The 27,558-nt window shown below is 37.9% G+C and overlaps 1 protein-coding gene across 1 annotated transcript in view; it reads left to right on the top strand.

Moving 5' to 3' along the window:
• The window catches only part of GABRA3 (gamma-aminobutyric acid type A receptor subunit alpha3), a 142,178-nt gene that overhangs the window by 32,175 nt on the left and 82,445 nt on the right, over positions 1–27,558 (top strand). Inside the window, exon 3 of the mRNA XM_068962291.1 lies at positions 13,396–13,463. Coding sequence (XP_068818392.1) covers positions 13,396–13,463 — 68 coding nt within the window. The remainder of the gene's footprint in view (positions 1–13,395; positions 13,464–27,558) is intronic.

The following is a 27,558-nucleotide window of genomic DNA, read 5'->3' as shown; positions in this document are numbered from 1 at the left end:
TCCCTTCTCCAGTGGACCACATTCTGTCAGACCTCTCAACCATGACCCACCTGTCTTGGGTTGCCCCGTGGGCATGGCTTGGTTTCATTGAGTTAGGTAAGGCTGTTGTCCTAGTGTGATTAGAATGACTAGTTTTCTGTCATGGCAAATAGATGGGGAAACAGTGGAAACAGTGAGAGACTTTATTTTGGGGGGCTCCAAAATCACTGCAGATGGTGATTGCAGCCATGAAATTAAAAGACACTTACTCCTGAAAGGAAAGTCATTACTAACCTAGATAGCATATTAAAAAGCAGAGAGATTACTTTGCCAAGGTCCATCTATTCAAAGCTATGGTTTTTCCAGTGGTCATGTATGGATGTGAGAGTTGGACTATGAAGAAAGTTAAGCACCAAAGAATTGATGCTTTTGAACTGTGGTGTTGGAGAAGACTCTTGAGAGTCCCTTGGACTGCAAGGAGATCCAACCTGTTCATCCTAAATGAGACCAGTCCTGGGTGTTCATTAGAAGGACTGATGCTGAAGTTGAAACTCCAATACTTCAGCCACCTCATACAAAGAGTTGACTCATTAGAAGAGACCCTGATGCTGGGAGGGATTGAGGGCAGGAAGAGAAGGGGAAGACAGAGGATGAGATGGCTGGATGACATCACCAACTCGATGGACATGAGTTTGGGTAGACTCCAGGTGTTGGTGATGGACAGGGAGGCCTGGAAGGCTGAGATTCATGGCGTCGCAAAGAGTTGGACAGGACTGTTGACTGAACTGAACTGAACTGAGCCGATTTTTAGCACAACTTATTGAAAAGGCTTTATTTTCTACACTGCATTATAAACACTGTTGAGATTCAATTGACCGTATATGTCTGGCCATATTTTTTAACACAGTACTTTGTTCCATTGATTGATGTGTATTCCTTGACTGTTTTGATCAATGTATGTGTATAGTAACTCTTGAGACACTCAATCCTATAATGGAGTCCTCCAAATTAAGAACACATTAAAAAATTAGTTTTGGCAATTTTATTTAGCTCTGTTGCCTTTCCATATAAATTTTAGAATCAACTCATGAATTTCTTAAAAAATACCCTTAGCTTTTATATAGGACTGTGTTTAATTTATAGATTTGTTTAGGGAGAATTGACTCTGTCTTATCTTCCACTTCTCATTTCTAGTGAGGTCTGAAATTTAGCCAGATGTGAAAGTTTAGATTCTTCTCAAGCCTGAGTGTGTGTTAAGCCCTGGGCCTATGCGGGAATTTATCAATCCCTTGGTATATGCTGGAACTTTATAAAAATCTTTATTCACCCAAATATCTCCTTTTCTAAACTTTTTCTTCTCAGACTTTTCAGTCTGTTGTTTGTCTCAACTGTTTACCCCTAGCTTCAGGCTGCTGCTGTCAATATTTTTGTCTTCAAATGCTTTTGGCTATGCCTCTCAGGACCGCCACAGCTCTGGAAATGTTCCTAGTTGGGTGAAACAAAGGTAAGCCATTGCATCCCTCTTTGAGGGAGCTGCCATTGAGGTCAAAACCCTTAACCACAATTTTTTTGAGAATAAGATTTGTATTACTCCTTCAGGCAATGGGAACCGGTAACAGGAGTGTGGGCTGACATCTTTATGGCTGCAGTAGCAGTTTTCTTCATCACATATTCCCTTGGTGGTTATAAATTTTTTACTAGATTGTAGAGTTCTGTAAAAGTTGATTCTTACAGTTTTCCCAAGCTTATTAATTGTTTTTATGGAAAGACAAAACCCCGAAGTTCCTAACTCTGCCCCTTTTGGTGATATTACTCTATTTTTCCTGATACTCATAAATTTTTTTGTCTTTTCTTTTTTTGTTTTTGTAAAGTCTGGCTAGAGTTTTGTATATTTTTCCATTTTTTTCAAGGAGCCAGTTCTTAATTTCACTGATTTTCTCAATTGTTTTTCTATTTTTGATTCTAGTTGTTTCATTTTTAGTGTTTCTTTTTTTATATATTTCTAGTTCTTGAGATGGAATCTTAGGTTTTGGATTTTTAGAGTCTTTCCTGGACATTCAGTTCTATCAATTTCCCTCTTATGTATTTCTCTGTGAGCATCCCACAGGTTTGATGTGTTGTATTTTTATTTTTTATTGAGTTCACTGTATTTTGAAAGATCACTTGTGACTTCTTTCTTGATCCATGGGTTATTTAGAAGATTGTTCTTTAATTTCTAAATGTTACCAGATATTTTTCTGTATTGTTTACTATTTTTATTCTTTGATGGTCACTAATCATAGTCTATATGACTTGAATTCTTCTAAATTTGTTAAAGCTTGTTTTATGGGATATCTTGGTGAATGTTCCAGTGTCCTTGAAAAAGATTGGGTTTTCTTCTTTTGTGGGTAGAATGTTCTATAAGGATCACATTAGTCGAAAATATTGTTTAGGTCTTCCATGTATTTACTGGTTTTGTCTGTACACATTCTATCAGTTGCTGAAAGAGGGATATTGCAGTGTCCAACAATAATATTGGATTTGTATATTTCCTATTTTAATTCCATCAGTTTTTGTGCTTAGATCCATCATTTTATTATTTATTTGTCCCCTCTGTTTTTCTGCTAATATATTTTCCTTTTTCTGATTTTTTGAAGTATTTGAATATCTTTATTTTATCTATTGCCTTGTCAGAAATATTTCTTTGTGAGATTCATTGGTTGTTTTAGGGATTGCAAATGTCACAGCTGAGATTTGACACTCTCCTTAGAATTAATATTGTTCCACTTATAGTAAATTGTGTAGCCTTGTAACAGTATACATTCATTTCCCATCTAAATGACCTTTATGTTATGGATGTCTTAACTATTATATCAACAGCACATTAAAAGCCACATGAGACAATCTTTGAATTTTTTCCTTCAGCAGTCATAACTATTTTAAAGAGCTTAAAAATGAAAAATGTTTTTATATATATCCAGAACTTCCATTTCTGTTGTTCTTAGTTTATTCTTGATGATCTAATTTCCCCCTGGCATTATTTCCCTTAAACCTGAAGAATTTATGTAGAATTCCTATAGAACAAGTCTGCTGGCAAATTCCCTTGTCTTTTTAAATCTGAGAATGTCTCCTGAAGCTTATTATTATTGGATATAGAATTCAGAGGTTAACAGCTGTTTTCTATAAGCATATTAAAGATTCTGTTTCACTACTGTCTGTAAATTGATGATATATCTTCAGTCTTTCAAGTAATTATCGCCCTTCACAGACTGTGTTCTTTTCTAATAGCTTCCTTCAAGATTTTTCTTCATCTTTGGTATTTAGCAGTTTGATTATGATATGTCTAAGCAATCTTTCATTATTTTTCATTCTTTTCTGTTTGGAGTGTGTATAATAATTTGTTTCTGTAAACTTGTGTGTTCTACCAAACTTGAAAAGTTTCTGAGCACTATTTCTTCAAGTATATTTTTTCTTTACTAGTTTGTTTCCCTACTCCCTCTTGAATTCAAGTACTCTATGTGTTGGAGAGTATCATATTGTTCAGAATACCCCTGAGGTTCTTTTGATATTTTTTTCAGACATTTTTGTTGCTGTTCTTCACATTGGATAATTTCTATCACTCAAATCCACTAACTTTTACCTTTGTCATCTCTATTCTGCTATTGAGACCATCCAGTGAATGTTTTTCAGAGAAGGCAATGGCATCCCACTCCAGTACTCTTGCCTGGAAAATCCTATGGACAGAGGAGCCTGGAAGGCTGCAGTCCATGGGGTCGCTGAGGGTCGGACACAACTGAGTGGGTTCACCTTCAGTTTTCACTTTCATGCATTGGAGAAGGAAATGGCAGCCTACTCCAGTGTTCTTGCCTGGAGAATCCCAGGGACGGTGGAGCCTGGTGGGCTGCTGTCTATGGGGTTGCACAGAGTTGGACACGACTGAAGTGACTTAGCAGCAGCAGCAGTGAATGTTTTTATTTTGGTGACTGCACTTTTTCACTTCTCAATTTTCAAATTGGTTATTTTTATATTTCCTAATTTTTCTGTGAGAGCTTCATCTTTCTGTTTATTTAAAATGTATTTTCATTTACCTCATGGAACTTAGTTATAATTGGCAATTAAAAATCTTTGAAATTTTCAACATCTGAATTGTGTTATATTTGATCTTTGTTGTCTTTTCCCTTCAGAATTGGTAATATTTTTCTAGTTCTTTCTAAGTAAAATACTGCTGAATTCTAGTCTAGACATTTTGACTCATATTATGTGGAGCGTCAGCCTTGTCATAATGCTTTGGAGAATGTTGATTTTTTTGTTTGTTTGTTTTAGCAGAGAATCAACTTGGTTAAGCAGCAAGGTCTGCCTTGCTTTCTCTGGGTGGTGATACCCAGATCTTTACGGTTTCAAGGTCTTTGCTATACTGCACTTGGTGTATCTCACACATGTTATCACTGAGGGGATAGTCCCTAGACTTGGGCTGTGGATTACATATTACTTCATAATTCAGTTATCAAAACCTTTGCTATATGGCTTTGAACAGACTCTGTCCTATACTTGTGCAACTCAGGACTAGTGTGAAATTTTGTGTGAAATCATAGTGTACTTGTCAAAGCCTTTGCACATGCTGCCCTGGGTCTGTCCTAGGGGCATGTTGTTGTTGTTCAGTTGCTAAGTCCTGTCCAACTGTTTGCAACTCCATGGACTGCAGCATGCCAGGCTTTCCTGTCCTTTACCATCTCCCAGAGTTTGCTTAAATTCATACCCATTGAGTCAGTTATGCTATCCAATCATCTCATCCTTTATTGCCCGCTTCTCCTGCTGTCAACCTTTTCCAACATCAGGGTGGGAATATTTCCAATGAGTTCACTCTTCCCATCAGGTGGCCAAAATATTGGAACTTTAGCTTCAGCATCAGGCCTTCCAATGAACATTCAGGATTCATTTCCTTTGTTCTTAAGGGTAAACATATGTTTTTTGAGGGAAGAATTATTGGATCTTCTTGTTTAACCCTCTGTACTTTGGGATTCCCCATACTCTCTGGTCTGCAGTTGCCTTTTCCCCGATTCTCTGGTAGGACAGATGTTTTTTTGTCAAGAGTTTTGCCTGTTTGTGCCACTAGCCCACTATGCAGCTTTGCCTTTGAGGCAGAACTACAAGAGAAAAGAAGAAGAGAGAAAAACACTGGAAACGTATTTCCCTGTGGGTTACTTCTCCAAGTTTTGGTTCCCGTCCATAAACCACCTGTTCTTTTTTACTTTTTAGAGTGCTTAGGTAGTTGCTTTTATATTTTATCCAGAAATTTTATTTATAATCAGTGGCAAAGAAAGGCTGCAATGCTGTTACTCCACTATGCCAAAAACCAGTTTAACTTTGTTTGAATTTTTGTTTTTCACCCTCTTTTTCTTACTGCCTTGTGCTTGTATAATATTGTACTTCCAATTTCTCCTTTTGTACGAAGAAATATTTTAGTTTCTTTACTCCACCTCTTCTTTTCAGACCAGAACTCTGGCTTCAATATTGCATACATTTTGTATTTATTTCTGTTACATGACATTTTGATCTTTTATCTGAAACAATTATATCTTTTATGTTTTATGTCTCATTATTGTGTGTTTATTACCTGTGCCATCTTATCTGGAAGTTCCAAACAATAAGAATGACAGTATAAGTCCCTCTGGTAGCCTCTTTTAATTGATTATGGCCAATGTTTTTAGTGTTAGAATAATAACAAAATCGATTCCATTTTTTACAGATAAAGAAACTAAGGTATAGTTAACTTGAGGTTGGACCAGGATTAACCCAAGTTTCCAGATTCCAATACCAATGTTTTTACCATTTATTAATTTTATGCATAAGGTCAAAATCAGTAGGCCCTGGAAAAATATCAGAGTGTCCTTGTAACATTTTGGAATATTTCAGCTGTTTTAAAAATTCTATTGCTTTCCCTCTGGTTTTCAGCTTGTTCTGGCTTAAGGATATGCCTCTAGAGTGGAGAACACATTGTGTAGTCATTCTCCAACTTATTTCTTGGTCATTTTTTGGGCACTGCTTCTGCTTCCCTCTCTAAATTCCTCATAATTTTGCCCCAAGGAAATCCTGCTGGCTCTTGGGAGTGGCCTCTATTTTCAGCAAAGGGTTATGAACCACTGAAGAGGCTTCTGTCTGATGGTTTTATTTGTTCCATACATGTTAGAGAAGAGAGGACCAGTGGCAAAAGCAAGAAATAAGCACCAATGTAGTAAAGAAAGGGGTAGGAAAGAAATAATTAATATCCAGGGTTTGGCCCATGTAAAGAAAATACTCAAATGGTATTTTGACTTTTCTCAAAACTGTTTGCAGTGCTTCTAGTGGCATTAATATGGGTCTTATGGAAGGACATTCCTGCAGTGTCTTTGCCCTCCAACCTCCCTTGTGATAGGGTTCTTGTTATTCAGTCCCTAAGTCATGTCCGACACATTGCAACCCCATGGACTGCAGCATACCAGGCTTCCCTGTCCCTCACTGTCTCCCAGAGTTTGCTCAAATTCATGTCCATTGAGTCAGTGATGGTATCTAACCATCTCATCCTCTGCCACTCTCTTCTCTTTTTGCCTTCAGTCTTTCCCAGCATCAGGGTCTTTTCCAGTGAGTCAACTCTCTGCCTCAGGTGGCCAAAGTATTGGAGCTTCAGCTTCAGCATCAATCTTTCTGATGAATATTCACGGTTGATTTCCTTTAGGATTGACTGGTTTGATATTATTGCAGTCCAAGGGACTCTCAAGAGTCTTCCCCATCACCACAACTTGAAAGCATCAATTCCTGGCACTCGACCTTCTTTATGGTTCAGCTCTCACATACATACATGACTCCTGGAAAAACCATGGCTTTGACTAGACAGACCTTTGTTGGCAAAGTGATGTCTCTGCTTTTTTGATACACTATCTAGGTTTGTCATGGTTTTCTTTTCAAGGAGCAAGTGTCTTTTAATTTCATGGCTGCAGTCATCATTTGCAATGATTTTGGAGCCCAAGGAAATAAATAAATCTGTCAGTGTTTCCACTTTTCCCCCCTTCTATTTGCCATAAAATGATGGGGCTGGATGCCATGAAGGCAATACTTGGATTTGTAGCTCCAGAGAAAATAAGAACAGTTGTGTGTTCTATATTACCTTTGTGAGCATCAAGATTCTAGCAATAGTAGAGTTAATGAGAACCCACAGTTGTTAAGTTGGTAGTGATTGTGGTCTCTTTTAAATCTTGTGGTATTTCTTACTGATGTTTTGCTATAAACATGTGTTGCATGCAGCTAGCTATTAAGAGTTCCTGTACATTCCAAGTGTCAGACACTAGATGGAGTAGCATAAACGTAGTGCTAGACCTCTAGCCTACCAAATGTCAAAAGTTATGAGCTGTGCCCAAACTCTCTGCAAAAGGGGTATTACTCAACTACAGAGCTTAGATTAGAGCTTAGGATCTCTAACACAGACTTTTGTTATAACCATCTGTTTCTGATTCCTCTGAAGAGGTTATCAGTGATTAATGCTGTTGGGAGAGGGGTGTGTCACTGAGTACTTACAGTATCTCTGTCCCCAAGGATTATCAAAAAGAAATGAAAAGGCCATTAACAGAACAGAGCACTCCAACTCTCAGATCTCTGAGAGCCTATCCATAAGTCACTGTAGCCCACTCCCTAAATCCATGTTGCTAGCAGACCCGCTAGTCACATGGGAACTCATTTCTAGTAGGTTAGTCTCTTCTTACAGTGAAAAGCATGCGCAACAAGAAGCAATTATTCTCTAAAATTTCCAGTGATACGGAAGTAAGAATACAGAAAAGTTAGGGCTTTGTTCTTTTAGTCAACGTCCCAGTCCTTAAAACCTCACTGTTCTCAGAAAGACTGTTACTGGGAAGAATTGAAAAGTCCATCATAGCTTATAATGAAATAAAGGGGGTATGGTTGGCTTTTGTTCATATCATTCATTTTATAATCCTGTCTCTAATAGAATTGTGACAGTTTCATCATAAAACATATTTCAGAGTGCCAGTTAAAAAAAAAATTAGACCCAAGCCAGAGGAAAGTGAAGGGGGAAAATGAGGGTGCTTAAAATCACGACATGGAAAGGAATAAAAAGATCAGACTTAGGGATAGCATGATCAGTTTTTTTCAATCTCTGAAAGTTTTAAGTCTCAAAAGAACTGGAAGCAGACTTCATTGAATGGATCCAAAGGGCAGTACTAAGACAAATGTTTATGTGTGTGCTGGAGTGGAGAAGCTAGAGTTGGGGAACCTACTCTGGTTTGTGCTCAAAGAAGAAAATTCATAGCTTATTGGGGATCTATTTTAATTCAAACAAGGAAATACAGTTTATTGTGAGATGACAGTGGGTAAAGAATCACCTGCAATGCAGGAGACTCAGGAGATATGGGTTCAATCTCTGGGTCAGGAAGATACCCTGGAGGAGGAAATGTCAACCCACTCCAGTATTCTTGCCTGGGAAATCACACAGACAGAGGAGTCTACTGGGTTACATTCCATGGGGTCTCAAAGAGGCAGACACAACTGAGCGACTAAGCACACAGCACACACATGAGCCTCATAGTTAACATAAACATAGTGATCACTTGCTATTTGGCTTATCTTTACTCTTTCAGATCAAAAGCAAGTTGGAATGACATTAGGAACTGGTTGATAAGTTCCCCACCAATGGGAGTCCTGCTGAGGGCTAAAGGCATGTGTGTTTATATAAATATAAATTTCAAGTTTATATTTTACTTCCAATTTATTTTATTGGAATTTTACTTCCAATACCACAGTAAATTTGCAAAAGGAAAAGATAATTCTGTTCACCTTTAGTTTCAGAAGGTAATATTTGAAGGAAATTAGATCTTCAAAGTAATTTAAAAAGAGCCAAGGAACATAGAAAATATTTGTTTAAAAATAAGAAAGAATTCCACTCATCTCCCAATTAAATAATTTCTTACATTTGAAAAATGAGAAGGCTGTCAACAGGGGCTAGACTATGAATTGCAGTCCTCACCAATTTTAGTCTAATTCACTGGTCTTTTCATTTAATTAAATCAAATAGCAAACTTCTAATTATTCCTTCACACAGAGAAGCTGGAGTGGTGGGTGTACTCTTTTCTTTGTCTGGAATTGAAGACCTTAGACTTCTGGGTGAGTTCTGTGTCCACCTGGCCTTATGGGTGGCTCATGTGGCCTCACCTCTGAAATAGTATTAAGCTGTAGCAACAGCTAACATATAGTGAGCACTGGATTTGTTCTAATTACTGGCCTCAATACTGTCTCCTTAAATCCTCAGAGCAATTCTGAAATACGTGGTATCATTATCCTAATTTTCCAGATGAAGAAACTGGCATAAAAAAGTTAAGTGACACAAAGCACACAAAGAGTAAGTGATAGAACCTAAATTCAGATCCAGTTAGTGATGCTTTTAATCACTGTACAATACTTCTGCAGGGTACTTCTGTGTGTTGTCACATATACTGCTCCAAAGCACCTGGATTTCCTAGTCAAAAGATGGGATTTAGTAACTGGGGCTTTGTAATCCCTGTACGGGACACTGGAGAAATGTCAAATATCCATGTGTTTACCCGGTCTTAGAGTAGAGGGCTAGAGATCTAAGGATGGTAATATAAATTCAGAGCCCTCTGTCACTTGTGTTACCATGATACAAATGACAATCCCTATCTTCATACCCTACTCCTTGAGAGATTTCTGGCTTCTTTGGTGACAAGAGCATTACTTCTCTTTTTCTTTTAGCATTTTTCTCTTGCTTTGTCTTTCTTTAGTGCTGTTAGCTCTTGCTATCTCTTGCTGTCTAACTGTTTTAATTTCCTCTTCTCACTCTTGTCATTCATCCTTTCTATTCTGCTTTTCCCTCTAATCAGATTCTAATTACCTTCCTCCCTCCCCCCTCTTTTTCTTTCTTTATTTCTCCCCTCTCTTTACCTCCCCTTCATTTAGTATCACTTCCCCTAATTCTCTTATCTACCAGATTCTTTCAAAATGGGACAGAAGTAGAGAAAGAATGAATTTGTGTCTACTGTACTAGACCAAACTTCCCAAGTCTTTCCCTGCTTCCAAGTCAGAGAAAATTCTGAAGCTTGGCTGAGACCTAATTCATTGGGAAAGCAGCCTCTTCTTAGCAATCAGTGAGTGGGAAGGAGATTACCAGTAATGGGGGGAATTGATGTTAGGTTGATGCTCATCAGTTGCCAGGGAAAGCAGTAGAGGGGTGCACCCCTCCCTGCCACTGTGATAAATCATCATAGTGGAGATAGTTCTGATCTTAAGATTAGATCAGTCACTAACTGGGGCCAGAAGTGAGTAGGCATTTACTTATCAGCCTCTGTGACTAAGAGGGAAGGTCAGTCATGGGAGTGGGCTGTAGGTGAAGCAGAGACTGGTCCAGCAGGGAGATGTACAGAGAGCAAGAGAGCAGCCATCTTGGGTGGCCTGATCATACTGACCTATAGGCAGCAGGATAAACTTGCCTTTTGCTACCATTGGACACTTTTAGTCACATGCTTTTTGCCCTGTCAGAGTTCCTAGTCAGAGCAGAGAGAAAATTCAAATGTGTTTGGTAACAAACCTCCTGTACAAGAGAAAAGCCAAAAGGAAAAAAAAGATCTTAAGGCATTCAGAAAGTCAGGTACAGATCCAGAATGTAAGCCTTCCTATCCTAGCCCAAGACTCTTCTTTTTTACCTACAGTGACTCCACTGTCCTCTTGGAACTAAAGCAGTCTCCTGACTTTATCACTACGAATATTCTTCTCCTTTTTCTTTTATGAGATTCCTTGGTGGCTCAGATGGTAAAGCGTCTGCCTGCAATGCAGGAGACGTGGGTTCAATCCCTGGGTCGGGAAGATCCCCTGGAGAAGGAAATGGCAACCCACTCCAGTACTCATGCCTGGAAAATTCCATGGATGGAGAAACCTGATGGGCTACAGTCCATGGAGTCACAAAGAGTTGGACACGACTGAGCAACTTCACTTTCTTTTCTTTTATAGTATGGGTGCCTGTTTTTAATCTGCATAACTATCTTATGTGCTAAGTTGCTTCAAATGTGTCCAACTCTTTGTGACCCTATGGACTGTATCCCACCAGGCTCCTCTGTCCATGGGTCTTCCCAGGCAAGAATACTGGAGTCAGTTGCCATGCCCTACTCCAGGGGATCTCCCCAACCTAGGGATCAAACCAGCATCTTATATCTCCTTCATTGACAGGCAGATTCTTTACCACTGAGCCACCTGGGAAGCCCACTTTTACAATTAAATTGGTTTAGAAAGTTGTTCTGTGTCTAACTATGTCCTGCCTGGAATACTGGATTCAACTGTAATTGTGATCTCTCCCATTAATTAATTGTGTTTTATGTACTTTGGGGTAGGGCAATGTTTCTACAGCCAGTGAATGTGGCAGTGTATCTGAAGGGACAAATCTTTAGGGGGTATGTTCTGAATTCTGAAGTACTGTCTCTTGTCCTTGAAGCACAGAAATAGGGGGAAGACTGTGCTCTAGATGAAAGCCCAAATACTTAAAATACAACTCTAGTTTGAGACATGTTATTTGCTGAATAAGCTTGGAAGTAAATTGTGTGTTTTGGTGAATTGACTATATCTTTGATGATTATTAAATGATACTCAGTCTCTTTTGAAAACGGAATGTTTATAGATGTGTGCAGTGGCCTTGAGTATACTATGTGCCTGTATAGGGGAACAAAGTATTAACCCTAAGGGATGGCTCTGGAAAATGGGAAGTCAACAAGATATAAAGTACATCTGGGCTAGGACCCAGGACTGGATGGATATAGTAAACATGCTATAAATGGAGTCGCTTAGTCCCTTACCTTTCCATGAGGTAGAAGAAATAGTGTAATATACAGCACAGGGACTGTAACCAATATTTTATAATAACTTTAAATGGAATATATTCTATAAAATATTGAAATGCAACATTGTACCCTTAAGACGAACATAATATTTTAAATCAACTATAGTTCAATTGAAAAAGGAAATATAAATTTTAAAATTAAGAAAATAGTGCCATTGACTGCAGTAACCAACCTGATTATCAAGTCCTATGTGGGCTTTATGTGTATTAGCTATGCTCCTGACAAGCGCTGCTGGGGTCAGGTATGCTGGGCTGAAGGGAACTTCAGGTGGCTCAGACAGTAAAGAACCTGCCTGCAATGTGGGAGACCTGAGTTCATTCCCTCAATCGGGAAGATCCCCTGGAAAAGGAAATGGCAACCCACTGCAAGATCCTTGCCTGGAGAATCCCATGGACAGAGGAACTTGGTGGGCTACAGTCCATGTGGTTGCAAAGAGTTGAACACGACTGAGTGACTAACACTTTCACTTTCATGCTGGCCTGGAGTGAGCCTTGCTTGAGTTAACTGTAATGATGAGGTGTTTGGTAGGGTCTCATTGACTTTGCGAAGCTGAAGAAGGCTACCCTGTGCTCTATTTGAGGTATGTTGGAGTGGGTTGGCTGCAGTGGGGTAAATGGGGCTGACAGAAGGAGGAAAAGGGAAACTTAGCAGTGCAGTCATTTCACTTCTCTGAGTATCATTTTCCAACTTAGCAAATATATATGTGATAAGATTCATCCATTAATACCAAAAATGTTCAGTGAGCACTTTCTGAGTAACAGGCTGGTTTTCTATCTACTGAGTACAGAGAGGTAACAAAACAGGAACACTGCCCTTTAGGAGCTCTTGGGTTTTGTGGGAAGGCAGACAAGTAAACAGACAGTTAAAATGGAAAAATCCAAAGTGTATCAGGGGCTACCAGTCATCTCCAAATCTCAGTCACTTAACCCCACAGAAGTTTACTTCTCATTGATGCAAAATCTGTTATAGATCCAGGCAACTTTCCAGGGCGCTTGTCCTTCAAGTTCTGAGTCATCATTCCAGGCCGTTTCAGTCTTATAGTAGCTCCATATAAACATATGTTTCCGTGATTACCATGGCAGGGAGTGTCTTGCATTGGACATTAATTGTTCCAAAGGAAGGGACATATATTTCTTCTTCCTATAACCAAAACCAGTCACACGTCCCCTCCCTACTTTTAAGTGGGCTGGGAAGTGGCAGTACAATCATCCTATGTCCTGAACATCTGTAACCTACCACAGGTAAGGATAATCCCAGTGTGACATCCCAGCATGTGTGAATGTTGGAGATCTCGAAGGGCTCTGGAGTTTGGGAATTCTGCTGTTACTCTCAATGGTATCTAAATGGATGAACTTTGTTCCTATACTGAGCACATTTTCTGTGAAGAGATAGTACAAATGAGAGTTTTTTGAGGGGTTTTCCTATGATTTTACCAAATATCCTTTCTTAGAAGTATTAAGTTCGCTATCTTTTGCAGAACAGCACTGGACTCTATGTGAGCTAAGGCAACAGGCTTTCCTAACACTCTGCTTTTCTACTTTCTTTCAACCAGATGCTGTGACTGAAGTTAAGACTGACATCTATGTGACCAGTTTTGGCCCTGTGTCAGACACTGACATGGTAAGTATGGTTTCTGCAAAGGTAAAAGTGAAAGACTACGCAACAGGTCAAAGTAAACAAATTGGGTTTTTCCTGTGGCAGGACCTTGGAGCTATATTCTGAGGAGAAGTCTTGTCTCATGAATTCCCTACCCTCACCGTCCTACATTTAACTAAATGCATCTTTTGCCCTGCTCTCCCCGCCTATTCACATATCAAGCATATACCGCCCGCCTGCCGCCCCCCCCCCCCAATCAGGAGTACCATTCCATTCTTTCTACAACGTGTAGAAAATTTCAAAATTCAGCTTGGCTCCCTATTCTCAATTAAACTTTCTCTGACTCTCACCCTTTATATTTGGTCCACCACACACAAATTAGCACAAATAGGTCATATGAGAAGGACAGGTGGTGGAGGACTCTCAGTCTAGCAACTGGTGGTGTCATTTAAGAAGTCCACTCCTTGCAAACAAGCATTCACTGGGGAAGTGGACAGACCACAGCGATGCAAACCATTTGGGGGTAGAGTCAAACCTACTTCTAGACACTGGTTTTTCTATAGATGTGAGTAGGTGTAAGGAGGAGGAGAGCTTCAGATCAGATTCAAGGAATAACGCAGGGCACAGCAGAACTGGGCTTCCCAGGTGACTCGGTGGTAAAGAATCCACCTTCCAATGGGAATGCAGGTTTGATCCCTGAGTCAGGAAAATCCCCTGGAGAAGGAAATGGCAAGCCACTCCAGTCTTCTTGCCTGGAGAATCCCATGGACAGAGGAGCCTCGTGGACTGCAGTCCTTGGGGTTGCAAAGAGTCGGACACGACTGAGTAACTAAGCGATGACTAACAGAACTAGCAAGGGGACGATTCATGAGCCATCTACGAGGACTTCCCCTGCTCCTGCCTTTCTCCCTTGCTGCCAAAGTAAAGAATGCAGTGGAGAGTTCACACACGAGACCCTGTCATAATGGAGGACCTGATAAATACCTACTTCAGATTCTGAATGTTAGATTTTTTAAAGATTATCATGATGCGTGACAAAGAAGCTATTATCTGCTCAGAATGTCTGAAGTTATTAGATGTTCCATAAAGTTTTGTTGAATGAGTGACTTTGGGTTGAAAATTAAAGTCTTAAAATCAGAAAAAAATATGTTCCAAAATATGAAATGTCCCTGCTCACTATATAGATATTTTTCTTTATCTTCAATGGGACTACTACTTAGCAGGGTCAAAGCTTATTTAGATCTTTTAGGAAAACACAAACAGTTGTGTAGTGTCATGATAGTTTTTCCTACAGGTAATGCAGAGCCATTATTTTAGAATGATTCATCTGGCAGTCTATACAGGGTGAACTACAAGGGGGAAAAGACTGGGAGCTGAGCAGTGGTTTAGGCATGTCTTTCCCTGGGTCTTCCTTCAATCAGGCAAGGTGTAGGAGTCAACTGGAGAAACAAGCTAGTTCTCAGGAGAGGAAGTCATAAGTCGTTGTGAGACCAGCCAGGGGGATAACCAAATTCTTCAGGTAGGTGCAGCTCTCTTTTTTATTCCTGGGAATTAGTGATTGATTAATATTTTCATAAGAAAGGAACTGTAGCTACTGTTTGAACACACACACACACATACTCACTTTCCCTTATGAATCTACATCCATAAATACATTGAGGCAAAATAAGAAAGTATATGGAGAATTAAAAAAAAAAAAAAAACAGCTTATACACCACCCTAGGCACTCCACAGACACACACATACAAACAGATACCCAAATTCTGAGATACTACAGAAATATTCACATATCCCCTGCCCAAACCAGCTTGTCTCCCTGCTCTTTTCCCACCCAAGCAGGCACACATAGGTATGCATAGACTCTGGAGACACTTCAAACAATCCAGACGTTTTATCTTCTGAAGTTTCATCTTCCACTTGTCTGTCCCCCGCCCTGACCCATGATTAAGTAGAGATAACAGAATGGTCCTTTCCTGATAGAGCAACCTTTGGACAAATACATTTCAGGTTATTTTTAGCTAAACTTCCATCCTATCACAAGGCAGAATAGCTATGATCAATCTGGCTGGGAAACAAATTTCTGGTGTTTTAAAAATTTTCTTCCTCTACTACTTAATAGACCGTGTCAATTGTGGCAGGATCAGGGATGGCTTCACAAGAAACATCAGATAGTCGTGTGACTTTAGCAATTAATTGAATCAAGAAAGCAAGCCCCCTGAGCCCACAGACCACTTGGAAAAGTAAATGAAAATTAGGGCTGGCTAGCTGGGTTCTTGACTTTCTTCCACTCAAACAGTGAGCTTTGGTGCCTAATAATTGTCTAAGGAGATAGAGAGTCTTTTGTTCACAAAGGGGGAAAGTTGTGGTGGTAGTTTGAGCACTGAACCAGTGCCAGCCATAGCCCTTTGTAGCCATTGTGCTCTTTGGTCAAACACTGACCCCCACAAACACTGATCCTTAGTTTGACAGCTCAATGAAGAGTCATGTCTGTTTTGTCACTCTCAGTACCACCAATGCCTAACTTGGTGTTCGTCAGTTGGCAGACTCTCAACTATTTGTTAAATTTAAGAATGAATGAGATAAAACAAATTAAATTTGAGGGGAAAGTATGACTGTGTTCCTCCACTTGGATGAAAGTTCTTCAAAGGCAGAACACATGTCAAATACATTTTTTTAAATTTATTTCTTTATTTTAATTTTTTTGAAGTAAAGACTTCCCTAGAATTTTATTTTTAAATAGAGGAAAACAAACCTAACCCCAACATATAAATACTATTAAAAGACAATCATTTATGTTTATATCTAATTTCTTTTCTTAATTTATTTTAATTGGAGGCTAATTACTTTACAATATTGTGGTGGTTTTTGCCATACATTGACATGAATTAGCCATAGGTGTAAGTGTTTTCCCCATCCTGAACCCCTCTCCCACCTCTCTCCCCATCCCATCCCTCAGGGTCATCCCAGTGCACTAGCCCTGAGCACCCTGTGTCATATATTGAACTTGGACTGGTGATCTGTTTCACGTATGATAATATACATGTTTCAATGCCATTCTCCCAAATCATCCCACACTCCCCCTCTCCCACAGAGTCCAAAAGATGGTTCTATACATCTGTGTCTCTTCTGCTGTCTTGCATATAGGGTTATCATTACTATCTTTCTAAATTCCATATATATGCATTAGTATACTGTATTGGTGTTTGTCTTTCTGGCTTACTTCACTCTGTATAATAGGTTCCAGGTTCATCCACCTCATTAGAACTGATTCAATGTAAAAAAAAGAATGTATTCTTTTTAATGGCTGAGTAATACTCCATTGTGTATATGAACCACAGCTTTCTTATCCATTCATCCCTGATGGACATCTAGGTTGCTTCCATGTTCTGGCTATTATAAACAGTGTTGTGATGAACATTGGGGTACACGTGTCTCTTTCAATTCTGGGTTCCTCGGTGTGTATGCCCAGCAGTGGGATTGCTGGGTCATATGGCAGTTCTATTTCCAGTTTTTTAAGGAATCTCCACACTGTTCTCCATAGTGGCTGTACTAGTTTGCATTCCCACCAACAGTATAAGAGGGTTTCCTTTTCTCCACACCCTCTCCAGCATTTATTGCTGGTAGACTTTTGGATAGCAGCCATTCTGACTGGTGTGAGATGGTACCTGATTGTGGTTTTGATTTGCATTTCTCTGATAATGAGTGATGTTGAGCATCTTTTCATGTGTTTGTTAGCCATCTGTATGTCTTCTTTGGAGAAATGTCTATTTAGTTCTTAGGCCCAGTTTTTGATTGGGTCATTTATTTTTCTGGAATTGAGCTGCAGGAGCTGCTTGTATATCAAATACATTTCTATCTCTTGCACCTATCACAGAACCTGACACAAGTCCTCTGTGTTTGCTGAGATGATATGAAATATTAGTAGCAGGGCACAAGTTTTGATGACTTCTCCATCTGTGAAAATAAGGAGCTACGATGAAAGAAAATTGTACAGAGATGAAAATTGAAGAATGGTAGATGTTTCTAATGGGAAAGTCTGGGAAAGAAAGAAATAATGCAGAGTACAAGACAGAATTTGGCAGCTGGTTACAATGGGAACTTTACAAGCATTATGAATAAAAACAAGTATTAACCATTTATAGCAAATGGAGCTGGATAATCACACAATACATAGTTTTTCAGCAGTAATATTAATCCTGTGTTGATAGTCTCCCGGAAAAGAAACAGAACAAAGGATATAATGTCAATTTGAATGAACTGAAGTCATGTGACTATCTATGTTGTAGACCATTTTCTCAGTCAATATATGGAAAGATGATGGAGGTGGCAATGACAGGGAGGGTTAATGAAAAATGCAGTTTCATTTCCACTTGTCTTGCAAATTGAATCTGTCTATTCCTTACCAGTGAGCAGTGGTTCTTGACCAATGGTAGTTTTCCCTGGTCAAGATCCTCTGAATTAGAATGAAGAAAAAGTGGGCTGCTGGTTTAACAATGGTAGGGTATTCAAATGGTCAGTGATTGGAAAGGAAAGTAGAAAGTTAACAGCTAAATTTTAAAATTTTATTTATTTTTACTTGAAGGATAGTTGCTTTACAGTATTGTGTTGGTTTCTGTCATACATCAACATGAATCAGCCATAGTTAGACATATGTCCCCTCCATCTTGGACCTCCCTCCCACCATCGACCCCATTCCAACAGCTAGTATTTTTAAAAAGAGTAGCTATTAAATGTTCTCAACACACACACATGCATGCACACATAAACAGTGACTATGTGAAGTGATAGGTATGTTAATTTGATTGTGGAAATCATTTCACAATGTATATATTAAATCATCATGTCATGGACCTTTAAAAATCACATCGTATAACCAAAATATGCAATTTTTATTTGTCAATCATGCCTTAATAATCTGGGAGAAACTTCCTAGGCTATATAGTGGACAGCCAGGTAATGATGAAAGTAGACAATACACTAACAGAACTAACCACCTAGCTTAACCAAAATAAACTAATTTATTTTAAAAATGGAGGCATGGGAAATGAGGACCCATAAGATATATTATAATCTTAATTCTTTTTAACAGATTCAGGTGACATACATTTTAGTTGGACTTCTGCTTATGAAAGTCATGCAGTTATCAAAGTATTGAAAGACTGCATGGGAAAAAATGCTGTTAAATAAAAAGAAAGTCCACATAGGGACTTTTTTCCTGTGGTAATGGGCTTGAAATTATTGGACCTGTTTCTTCCCCAACACTGGAATAAAGTGGCTGTGTCCACTTCAAGTCCTCCCTTACTGGTGTCCTCACGCATAGAGTGAAGGGGAGCATTTTGAAAGCCTCATAAGCTGTCAGTTTCCTCTTATTCTATAGTATACCATATTCCCAGATGCAACATAGAAAAGGAGTTCATGTCTGTAGTGTTTTGCCTAGGAGTCTATGATCATGAATCTCCTGGACTACTCTTTTGTAGACAGGCAGAACACATAAACAATACTAGTAAGACTATTTCAGGGGCTAAATACAACTGAAAGAGGCATGTGGATTATGGCTTTCCTAAATAGAGAATAGAGAGGAGGCAAAGAGCAAAGGGAGTTGATCCAGCCACACATGCCCTTTCTGGAAGCCTGCACTGATACACAGCACCGTGTCAGAGAGTTGAAGACATTCAAGCTTCAACACCAAGCCAGAAATTCTTCCCCTTGAGCTTTGTGTCATCTCTGAGCAGTGTAGGAAATGTATTAAGTACCTTTCCCAGGAGGCAGACTTAGGCTTATTATCCGGAAGATTTGATTTAAATGCCTCACAAAACAACAGAATTCATTTGTCAATTTGGAGGCAATTGTCCTTGGAGAGTATACAAAGGCTCAATTTGCAAGGAAGGAATTGATTGCATTTCTAGAAGGTCAGGTCAAAATTGAATTGCTATTAGCCAAAGGTCATGCGATACTTATAGACCAAATAATTACTATGTGATTTTCCCCAATAGTTTTGACTGTGTAGAGAATAACACATAAAAAAAACTGGGTAACCATCACCCAGCTTTTTTAAGCCTGGCGTGCTGCAGTTCATGGGGTCGCAAAGAGCCAGACACAACTGAATAACAACTTTTTTAAATCTTGAAATTTTTCCTATATTTCTTTTCATATTGGAAATATAATCTTTAAAGATATAAATAAAACCCCTGTGTATCTTCCTGATCCTATTTCTCTCCTTCCCTTCCTCCTCAGAGATGATAATAACCATGAATTTGCTTTTTTTGGCCATTCCAATGCATACTCTAGACCTATAACTGAGGATGTATTTGTTGTTCAGTCACTAAATTGTGTCCAATTCTTTGCAACCCCATGGACTACAGCACACCAGGCTCCTCTGTCCTCCGCTATCTCCTGGAATCTGCTCAAATTCCTGTCCATTGACTTAGTGATGCTATCTAACCATCTCATCTTCTGCCACCCACTTCTCTTTCGCAGCATCAGGGTCTTTTCCAAAGATTTGGCTCTTTGCATCAGGTGGCCAAAGTATTGGAGCTTCAGCATTAGTTCTTCCAATGAATATTCAGGGTTGATTTACTTTAAGATTGACTGGTTTGATCTCCTTGCTGTCCAAAGGACTCTCAAGAGTCTTCTCCAGCACTGCAGTTTGAAAGCACCAATTCTTCAGTGCTCAACCTGCTTTATGGTCCAACTCTATATATATCACATGAAATAACAATATTATAATGAATAAAATAATAGTGGTTTTCATGTTTTCAAACTATAATAATTAAAATGTGTCATAGCTCGTTTATCATTTTACAACATATCTTTTACTGTACTGAAAGTTATTCTTTCTAATGCTCTTAACCTAGTTCATTTAACTGCTATAGACTTTTAAAGCATATGAATATTTATTCATATTAATACATTCACTTCTCATGTCAATGTGCATTTAGACTGTTTCCAGCTTTTTTCTGTTAAAAAGAATGTTTTTTTGCTATTAAAAACAAATGTTCTTGTACACATCTTTTTGTGAACATGTTTGAGTTTCTGTAGGGTGTGTACCTACAGATAACATTTCTGATTTGCAGGGTTTGCAAACATTTCACTTTTTTCAGATAGGGCCAAATAACTCTTGTGATGAGGTTGTACCAATTTCTTATCCTACTAGAAGTGTATGAGCTCCATTTCTCTGCACTTTTGGTAATGATTCATATTGTTGCACTTTGTTTTTGCCATTCTGATATATATGAAATGACATCTAATTGATATTATTTGCATTTTTCTGATGAACTTTGAGGTTAAGCATCTTTTTATGTGTTTAGTAGCCAATGTATACCACTGAAGACAAGATACTTGTTACCACCTGAATTAGCAAAAGTAGAAACTCCATGTAGATCCTGTTTTCTCATGCTGCAACTTCTGAATTGAAGTTTCTTGTGGCATTTGTGTGCTTGGTCATTTAGTCTGATTCTAGCTACAAGAAAAGCTGGGCATTTTGAGTTTTGGCTCGGTTTAGGAAAGCAGAACTTATAATATGGGAATTTCTATAAGATATCTTAGAAAGGCCAAACAAATGACTATGGGCAATAATGAATATGACAGATATGCACTCTGTTCTAGTTCTAATTTGCTGAAAAGTATGTGTTTAATTGAAAATTTTTCAACTTCTCTTTTGTCCCCTATTAGGATGATTGTGTGATTTTTTTTCTTTTAATCTGTTAAAATGTCTAATTAAATTAACAGGTTTTTCTACTTATTAGCATATCTTTACATTCTCTGGAAGAATAAAACTTGATAATGATATTTAAAATATTTTATTTCTTTATTTATTTGACTGTGCGGGGTCTTTGTTGGGAGGGATATCTGATTTACTTTGCTGTACAGCAGAAACTAATGCAACAGCAGAAAACTTCATGCAATATCAATTAGATGTCATTTCATATGAAGTATTGAATACAAGATTTCATTTTGTAAGTATTTTCACTGTTGTTCAAAGTATTTTCTAATATCATTTATAATTTCTTCTTTGTTTTTTGGAAAATGTTTAGTGTTTTCTAATTTTCAAATGTAAAACTGTTATTAATTTCTAATCTAATGCCTCATATTAAAAGAAGATGGCTTGTAGGACATGAAATCTTTTTTGTTTCTTTGATTTGCTTTATGACTTAGCATATGATCATCTATTTTTGGTGAAAAAGATATGTTAACTAATTGTTAAGTAGATGAGTATATGTGTATTCCTTAGTTCATAGTTGTTAAAAGGATTCTTTACATACTTTTATCATACAAATTATTGGCCTGATTGGTCTTTCATTTATTGAAAATCTATGGGTTTGTCATTTTCTCCTTGTAATTAAGTTTTTGCCTTACATATTTTGAGTCCATGTTACTCATACATAATTTTTTTTTTACCTGATACACATTTTTAGTGTAATAGTTCATCCTGAAGAAAAGTGTTTATCTTACAGTCCATGCTATTTGTATTTTATAGTTCTATGACTTTATCTTGATCAAAATTTGCCCATATATGTTTCCATCACTTCATTTTCAACCTGCGTTTTTATGCGCCCTTAAGTTGTGACTCTTGTATATATAATACACAACATATAACTACATTGTTTATTTATCATTAGATTATATTGCTTATTTCTATTGTCTTATATATTCTTTCCCCTCATGTTCTTATATGCTTTATTTTTTCTTTCCTTTCTGTGGGATTGAAACATTTTTCTACATTCCCTTTGTTTTCCTCTTTTCTAAGTTTTACATTCTGTTTCTAGCATATCCTTAGTGATTACCTTGTTAATATATATACTTGACCTTAAATTTAATATCTCCACTCTTCTCCAAATAATACAAGAATATGTCAATCCACATTTCTTTACTTTCTCCTTCCATTTGGTTGCTGTTGTTATTTATTCTACTTTGTTTTCATAGCCCTTATCATCATTTGTAGAGAGCCATTATTTGTTTATCTTATCCATAAGCTTGTCAACACTTTTGCTCACCATTCCTTCTTGTGTCTTCCTGCTGGTTTCATTTTCAACTACATGAAAAATTATTTTAGCAGTTCCTTTCCTAAGGATTCATTCAATCATTTTTTTAATTCAAAAATATTTATAGATCAGCTACTATAGATCAGGTAGGGTTTTAGGTGCTAGGGATATAGCAGTGAACTAAATAAAGTCTCTGCTCTTGTGCAGCATCCAGGCTAGTGGAATGAAAGAAAGAGCAAGCAAATGAAAGTACATTTTTTTCAGAGCTATCTGACAAAATAATGCATGAAAAAAACATAATTCATAGTACAGGGAAGAGGAATTACTCTTTATGATAGGATGGCCAAACAATACTTCTCTGATATGGAGATTTCTGAAAGAGGCTTGAATTCTGTGAGTGACCCAGCCATGAGAAAAAATGTATTTTATTTACCTAAACTCATCTTTATTTTGAAAGCACTCTTACATGTTAATCTAGTTGGCTATACAATTCTTTTGACTTCTATTGTTGCTTCCAAGAAGTCTGCTATCAAATTGTCACCTCTTTATAGATAATATGCCTATTCTATCTTGTTGTTTTTAAGATCTCCTCTGTGACATTTTTCAAATTCATTGTGTATTGGCTTGGATATATTTTATTATACTAAGCTCACAACTGATTAAGTTTTTTTTATTAATAAATGTATTCATTTTAATTAGAGGCTAACTACTTTACAATATTGTAGTGGATTTGCCATATGTTGTCAGGATCAGCCATGGGTGTACATGTGTTCCCCATCCTGAAGCCCCCTCCCACCTGCCTCCCAATCCCATCCCTCTAGGTCATCCCAGTGCACCAGCCCCAAGCACCCTGTACCATGCATAGAACCTGGACTGGTGATCCATTTCACATATGATAATAAACATGTTTCAGTGCCATTCTCTGAAATCATCACACCCTCCCCCTCTCCCACAGAGTCCAAAAGACGGTTCTATACATCTGTGTCTCTTTTGCTGTCTTGCATATAGGGTTTTCATTACTATCTTTCTAAATTCCATATATATGCGTTAGTATACTGTATTGGTATTTTTCTTTCTGGCTTACTTCACTCTGTATAATAGGCTCCAGGTCCATCCACCTCATTAGAACTGATTCAAATGTATTCTTTTTAATGGCTGAGTAATATTCCATTTTATATATGTACCACAGCTCTCTTATCCATTCATATGCTGATGGACATCTAGGTTGCTTCCATGTTCTGGCTATTATAAACAGTGCTGTGATGAACATTGGGGAACACGTGTCTCTTTCAGTTCTGGTTTCCTCGGTGTGTATGCCCAGCAGTGGGATTGCTGGGTCATATGGCAGTTCTATTTCCAGTTTTTTAAGGAATCTCCACACTGTTCTCCATAGTGGCTGTACTAGTTTGCATTCCCACCAACAGTGTAAGAGGGTTTCCTTTTCTCCACACCCTCTCCAGCATTTATTGCTTGTAGACTTTTAGATAGCAGCCATTCTGACTGGTGTGAGATGGTACCTCATTGTGGTTTTGATTTGCATTTCTCTGATAATAAGTGATGTTGAGCATCTTTTCATGTGTTTGTTAGCCATCCGTGTGTCTTCTTTGGAGAAATGTCTGTTTAGTTCTTAGGCCCAGTTTTTGATTGGGTCATTTATTTTTCTGGAATTGAGCTGCAGGAGTTGCTTGTATATTTTTGAGATTAATTCTTTGTCAGTTGCTTCATTTGCTATTAATTTCTCCCATTCTGAAGGCTGTCTTTTCACCTTGCTTAAAGTTTCCTTCATTGTGCAAAAGCTTTTAAGTTTAATTAGGTCCCATTTGTTTATTTTTGCTTTTATTTCCATTACTCTGAGAGCTGGGTCATAGAGAATCCTGCTTTGATTTATGATGGAGAGTGTTTTGCCTAGTTTTCCTCTAGGAGTTTTACAGTTTCAGGTCTTACGTTTAGATCTTTAATCCATGTTGAGTTTATTTTTGTGTATGGTGTTAGAGAGTGTTCTAGTTTCATTCTTTTACCAATGGTTGACCAGTTTTCCCAGCACCACTTGTTAAAGTGATTATCTTTTCTCCATTGTATATTCTTGCCTCCTTTGTCAAAGATAAGGTATCCATAGGTGCATGGATTTATCTCTGGGCTTTCTATTTTGTTCCATTGATCTATATTTCTGTCTTTGTGCCAGTACCATACTGTCTTGATGACTGTAGCTCAGTAGTAGAGCCTGAAATCAGGCAGGTTGATTCCTCCAGTTCCATTCTTCTTTCTCAAGATTGCTTTGGCTATTCGAGGTTTTTTGTATTTTCATACAAATTGTGAAATTATTTGTTCTAGTTCTGTGAAACAGAGAAGGCAATGGCAACGCACTCCAGTACTCTTGCCTGGAAAATCTCATGGACAGAGGAGCCTGGTAGGCTGCAGTCCATGGGGTTGCAAAGAGTCGGACATGACTGAGTGACTTCACTTTCACTTTTCACTTTCATGCATTGGAGAAGGAAATGGCAATCCACTCCAGTGTTCTTGCCTGGAGAATCCCAGAGACGGCGGCGCCTGGTGGGCTGCCATCTATGGGGTTGCACAGAGTTGGACAGGACTGAAGTGACTTAGCATCATCAGCAGCAGCAGTTCTGTGAAAAATACCTTTGGTAGCTTGATAGGGATTACATTGAATCTATAGATTGCTTTGGGTTGTATACTCATTTTCAGTATACTGATTCTTTCAGTCCATGAACATGGTATATTTCTCCATCTATTTGTGTCCTCTTTAATTTCTTTCATCAGTGTTTTATAGTTTTCTATATATACGTCTTTTGTTTCTTTAGGTAGATATATTCCTGGGTATTTTATTCTTTTTGTTGTAATGGTGAATGGGCTGGGTTCCTTAATTTCTCTTTCTGTTTTCTCATTGTTAGTGTATAGGAATGCAAGGGATTTCTGTGTGTTGATTTTATATCCTGCAACTTTACTATATTCATTGATTAGCTCTAGTAATTTTCTGGCGGAGTCTTTAGGGTTTTTTATGTAGAGGATCATGTCATCTGCAAACAGTGAGAGTTCTACTTCTTCATTTCCAATCTGGATTCCTTTTCTTTCTTTTTCTGCTCTGATTACTGTGGCCAAAACTTCCAAAATTATGTTGAATAGTAGTGGTGAGAGTGGGCACCCTTGTCTTGTTCCTGACTTGAAGGGAAATGGTTTCAATTTTTCACTATTGAGAGTAATGTTTGCTGTTGGTTTGTGATATATAGCTTTTATTATGTTGTTGCATGTTCCTTCTATTTCTGCTTTCTGGAGGGTCTTTATTATAAATGGATGTTGAATTTTGTCAAAGGCTTTCTCTGCATCTATTGAGATAATCATATGGTTTTATCTTTCAATTTGTTAATGTGGTGTATTACGTTGATTGACTTGTGGATATTGAAGAATCCTTGCATCCCTGGGATAAAGCCCACTTGGTCATGATGTATGATCTTTTTAATGTGTTGTTGGATTCTGTTTGCTAGAATTTTGTTAAGGATTTTTGCATCTATGTTCATCAGTCATATTGACCTGTAGTTTTCTTTTTTTGTGGCATCTTTGTCAGGTTTTGATATTAGGGTGATGGTGGCCTCATACGATGAGTTTGCAAGTTTACCTTCCTCTGCGATTTTCCAGAAGAGTTTGAGTAGGATAGGTTTTAGCTCTTCTCTAAATTTTTGGTAGAATTCAGCTGTGAAGCCGTCTGGTCTGGAGCTTTTGTTTGTTGGAAGATTTCTGATTATATGCTTGTGATGGGTCTGTTAAGATTTTCTATTTCTTCCTGGTTCAGTTTTGGAAAGTTGTGCTTTTCTAAGAATTTGTCCATTTCTTCCACGGTGTCCATTTTATTGGCATATAATTGCTGATAGTGAATCTGTTGTGATTTCTCCATTTTCATTTCTAATTTTGTTGATTTGATTCTTCACCCTTTGTTTCTTGATGAGTCTGGCTAATGGTTTGTCAATTTTATTTATCTTCTCAAAGAACCAGCTTTTAGCTTTGTTGATTTTTGCTATGGTCTCTTTTGTTTCTTTTGCGTATATTTCTGCCCTAATTTTTAAGATTTCCTTCCTTCTGCTAACTCTGGGGTTCTTCATTTCTTCCTTTTCTAGTTGCTTTAGGTGTAGAGTTAGGTTATTTTTTTTTTTTACTTTTTTCTTGTTCCTTGAGATAAACCTGTATTGCTATGAACCTTCCCCTTAACACTGCTTTTACAGTGTCCCATTGGGTTTGGGTTGTTGTGTTTTCATTTTCATTCATTTCTATATTTTGATTTCTTTTTTGATTTCTTCTGTGATTTGTTGGTTATTCAGCAGCGTGTTGTTCAGCCTCCATATGTTGGAACTTTTAATAGTTTTTCTCCCATAATTGACATCTAATCTTACTGCATTGTGGTTAGAAAAGATGCTTGGAATGATTTCAATTTTTTTGAATTTACCAAGGCCAGATTTATGGCCCAGGATGTTATCTATCCTGGAGAAGGTTCCATGTGCACTTGAGAAAAAGGTGAAATTCATTGTTTTGGGGTGCAATGTCCTATAGATATCAATTGGGTCTAACTGGTCTATTGTATCATTTAAAGTTTGTGTTTCCTTGTTAATTTTCTGTTTAGTTGATCTATCCATAGGTGTGAGTGGGGTATTAACATCTCCCACCATTATTGTGTTATTGTTAATTTCCCCTTTCATACTTGTTAGCATTTGCCTTACATATTGCAGTGCTCCCATGTTGGGTGCATATATATTTATAGTTGTAATATCTTCTTGGATTGATCCTTATGTAGTGTCCTTCTCTGTCTCTTTTCACAGCCTTTATTTTAAAGTCTATTTTATCTGATATGAGTATTGCTACTCCTGCTTTCTTTTGGTCTCTATTTGTGTGGAATATCTTTTTCCAGCCCTTCACTTTCAGTCGGTATGTGTCCTTTGTTTTGAGGTGGGTCTCTTGTAGACAACATATATAGGGGTCTTGTTTTTGTATCCATTCAGCCAGTCTTTGTCTTTTGGTTGGGGCATTCACCCCATTTACAATTAAAGTAAATACTGATAAGTATGATCCCATTGCCATTTACTTTGTTGTTTTGGGTTCAAGTTTATATACCCTTTCTGTGTTTCCTTTCCAGG

The sequence above is a fragment of the Capricornis sumatraensis genome, chromosome X, assembly GCF_032405125.1.
Source record: "Capricornis sumatraensis isolate serow.1 chromosome X, serow.2, whole genome shotgun sequence".
NCBI classification, from domain to species: domain Eukaryota; kingdom Metazoa; phylum Chordata; class Mammalia; order Artiodactyla; family Bovidae; genus Capricornis; species Capricornis sumatraensis.
The sequence above is the reverse complement of the archived record's forward strand: the minus strand, read 5'-3'. Positions and strand labels throughout refer to the sequence as shown.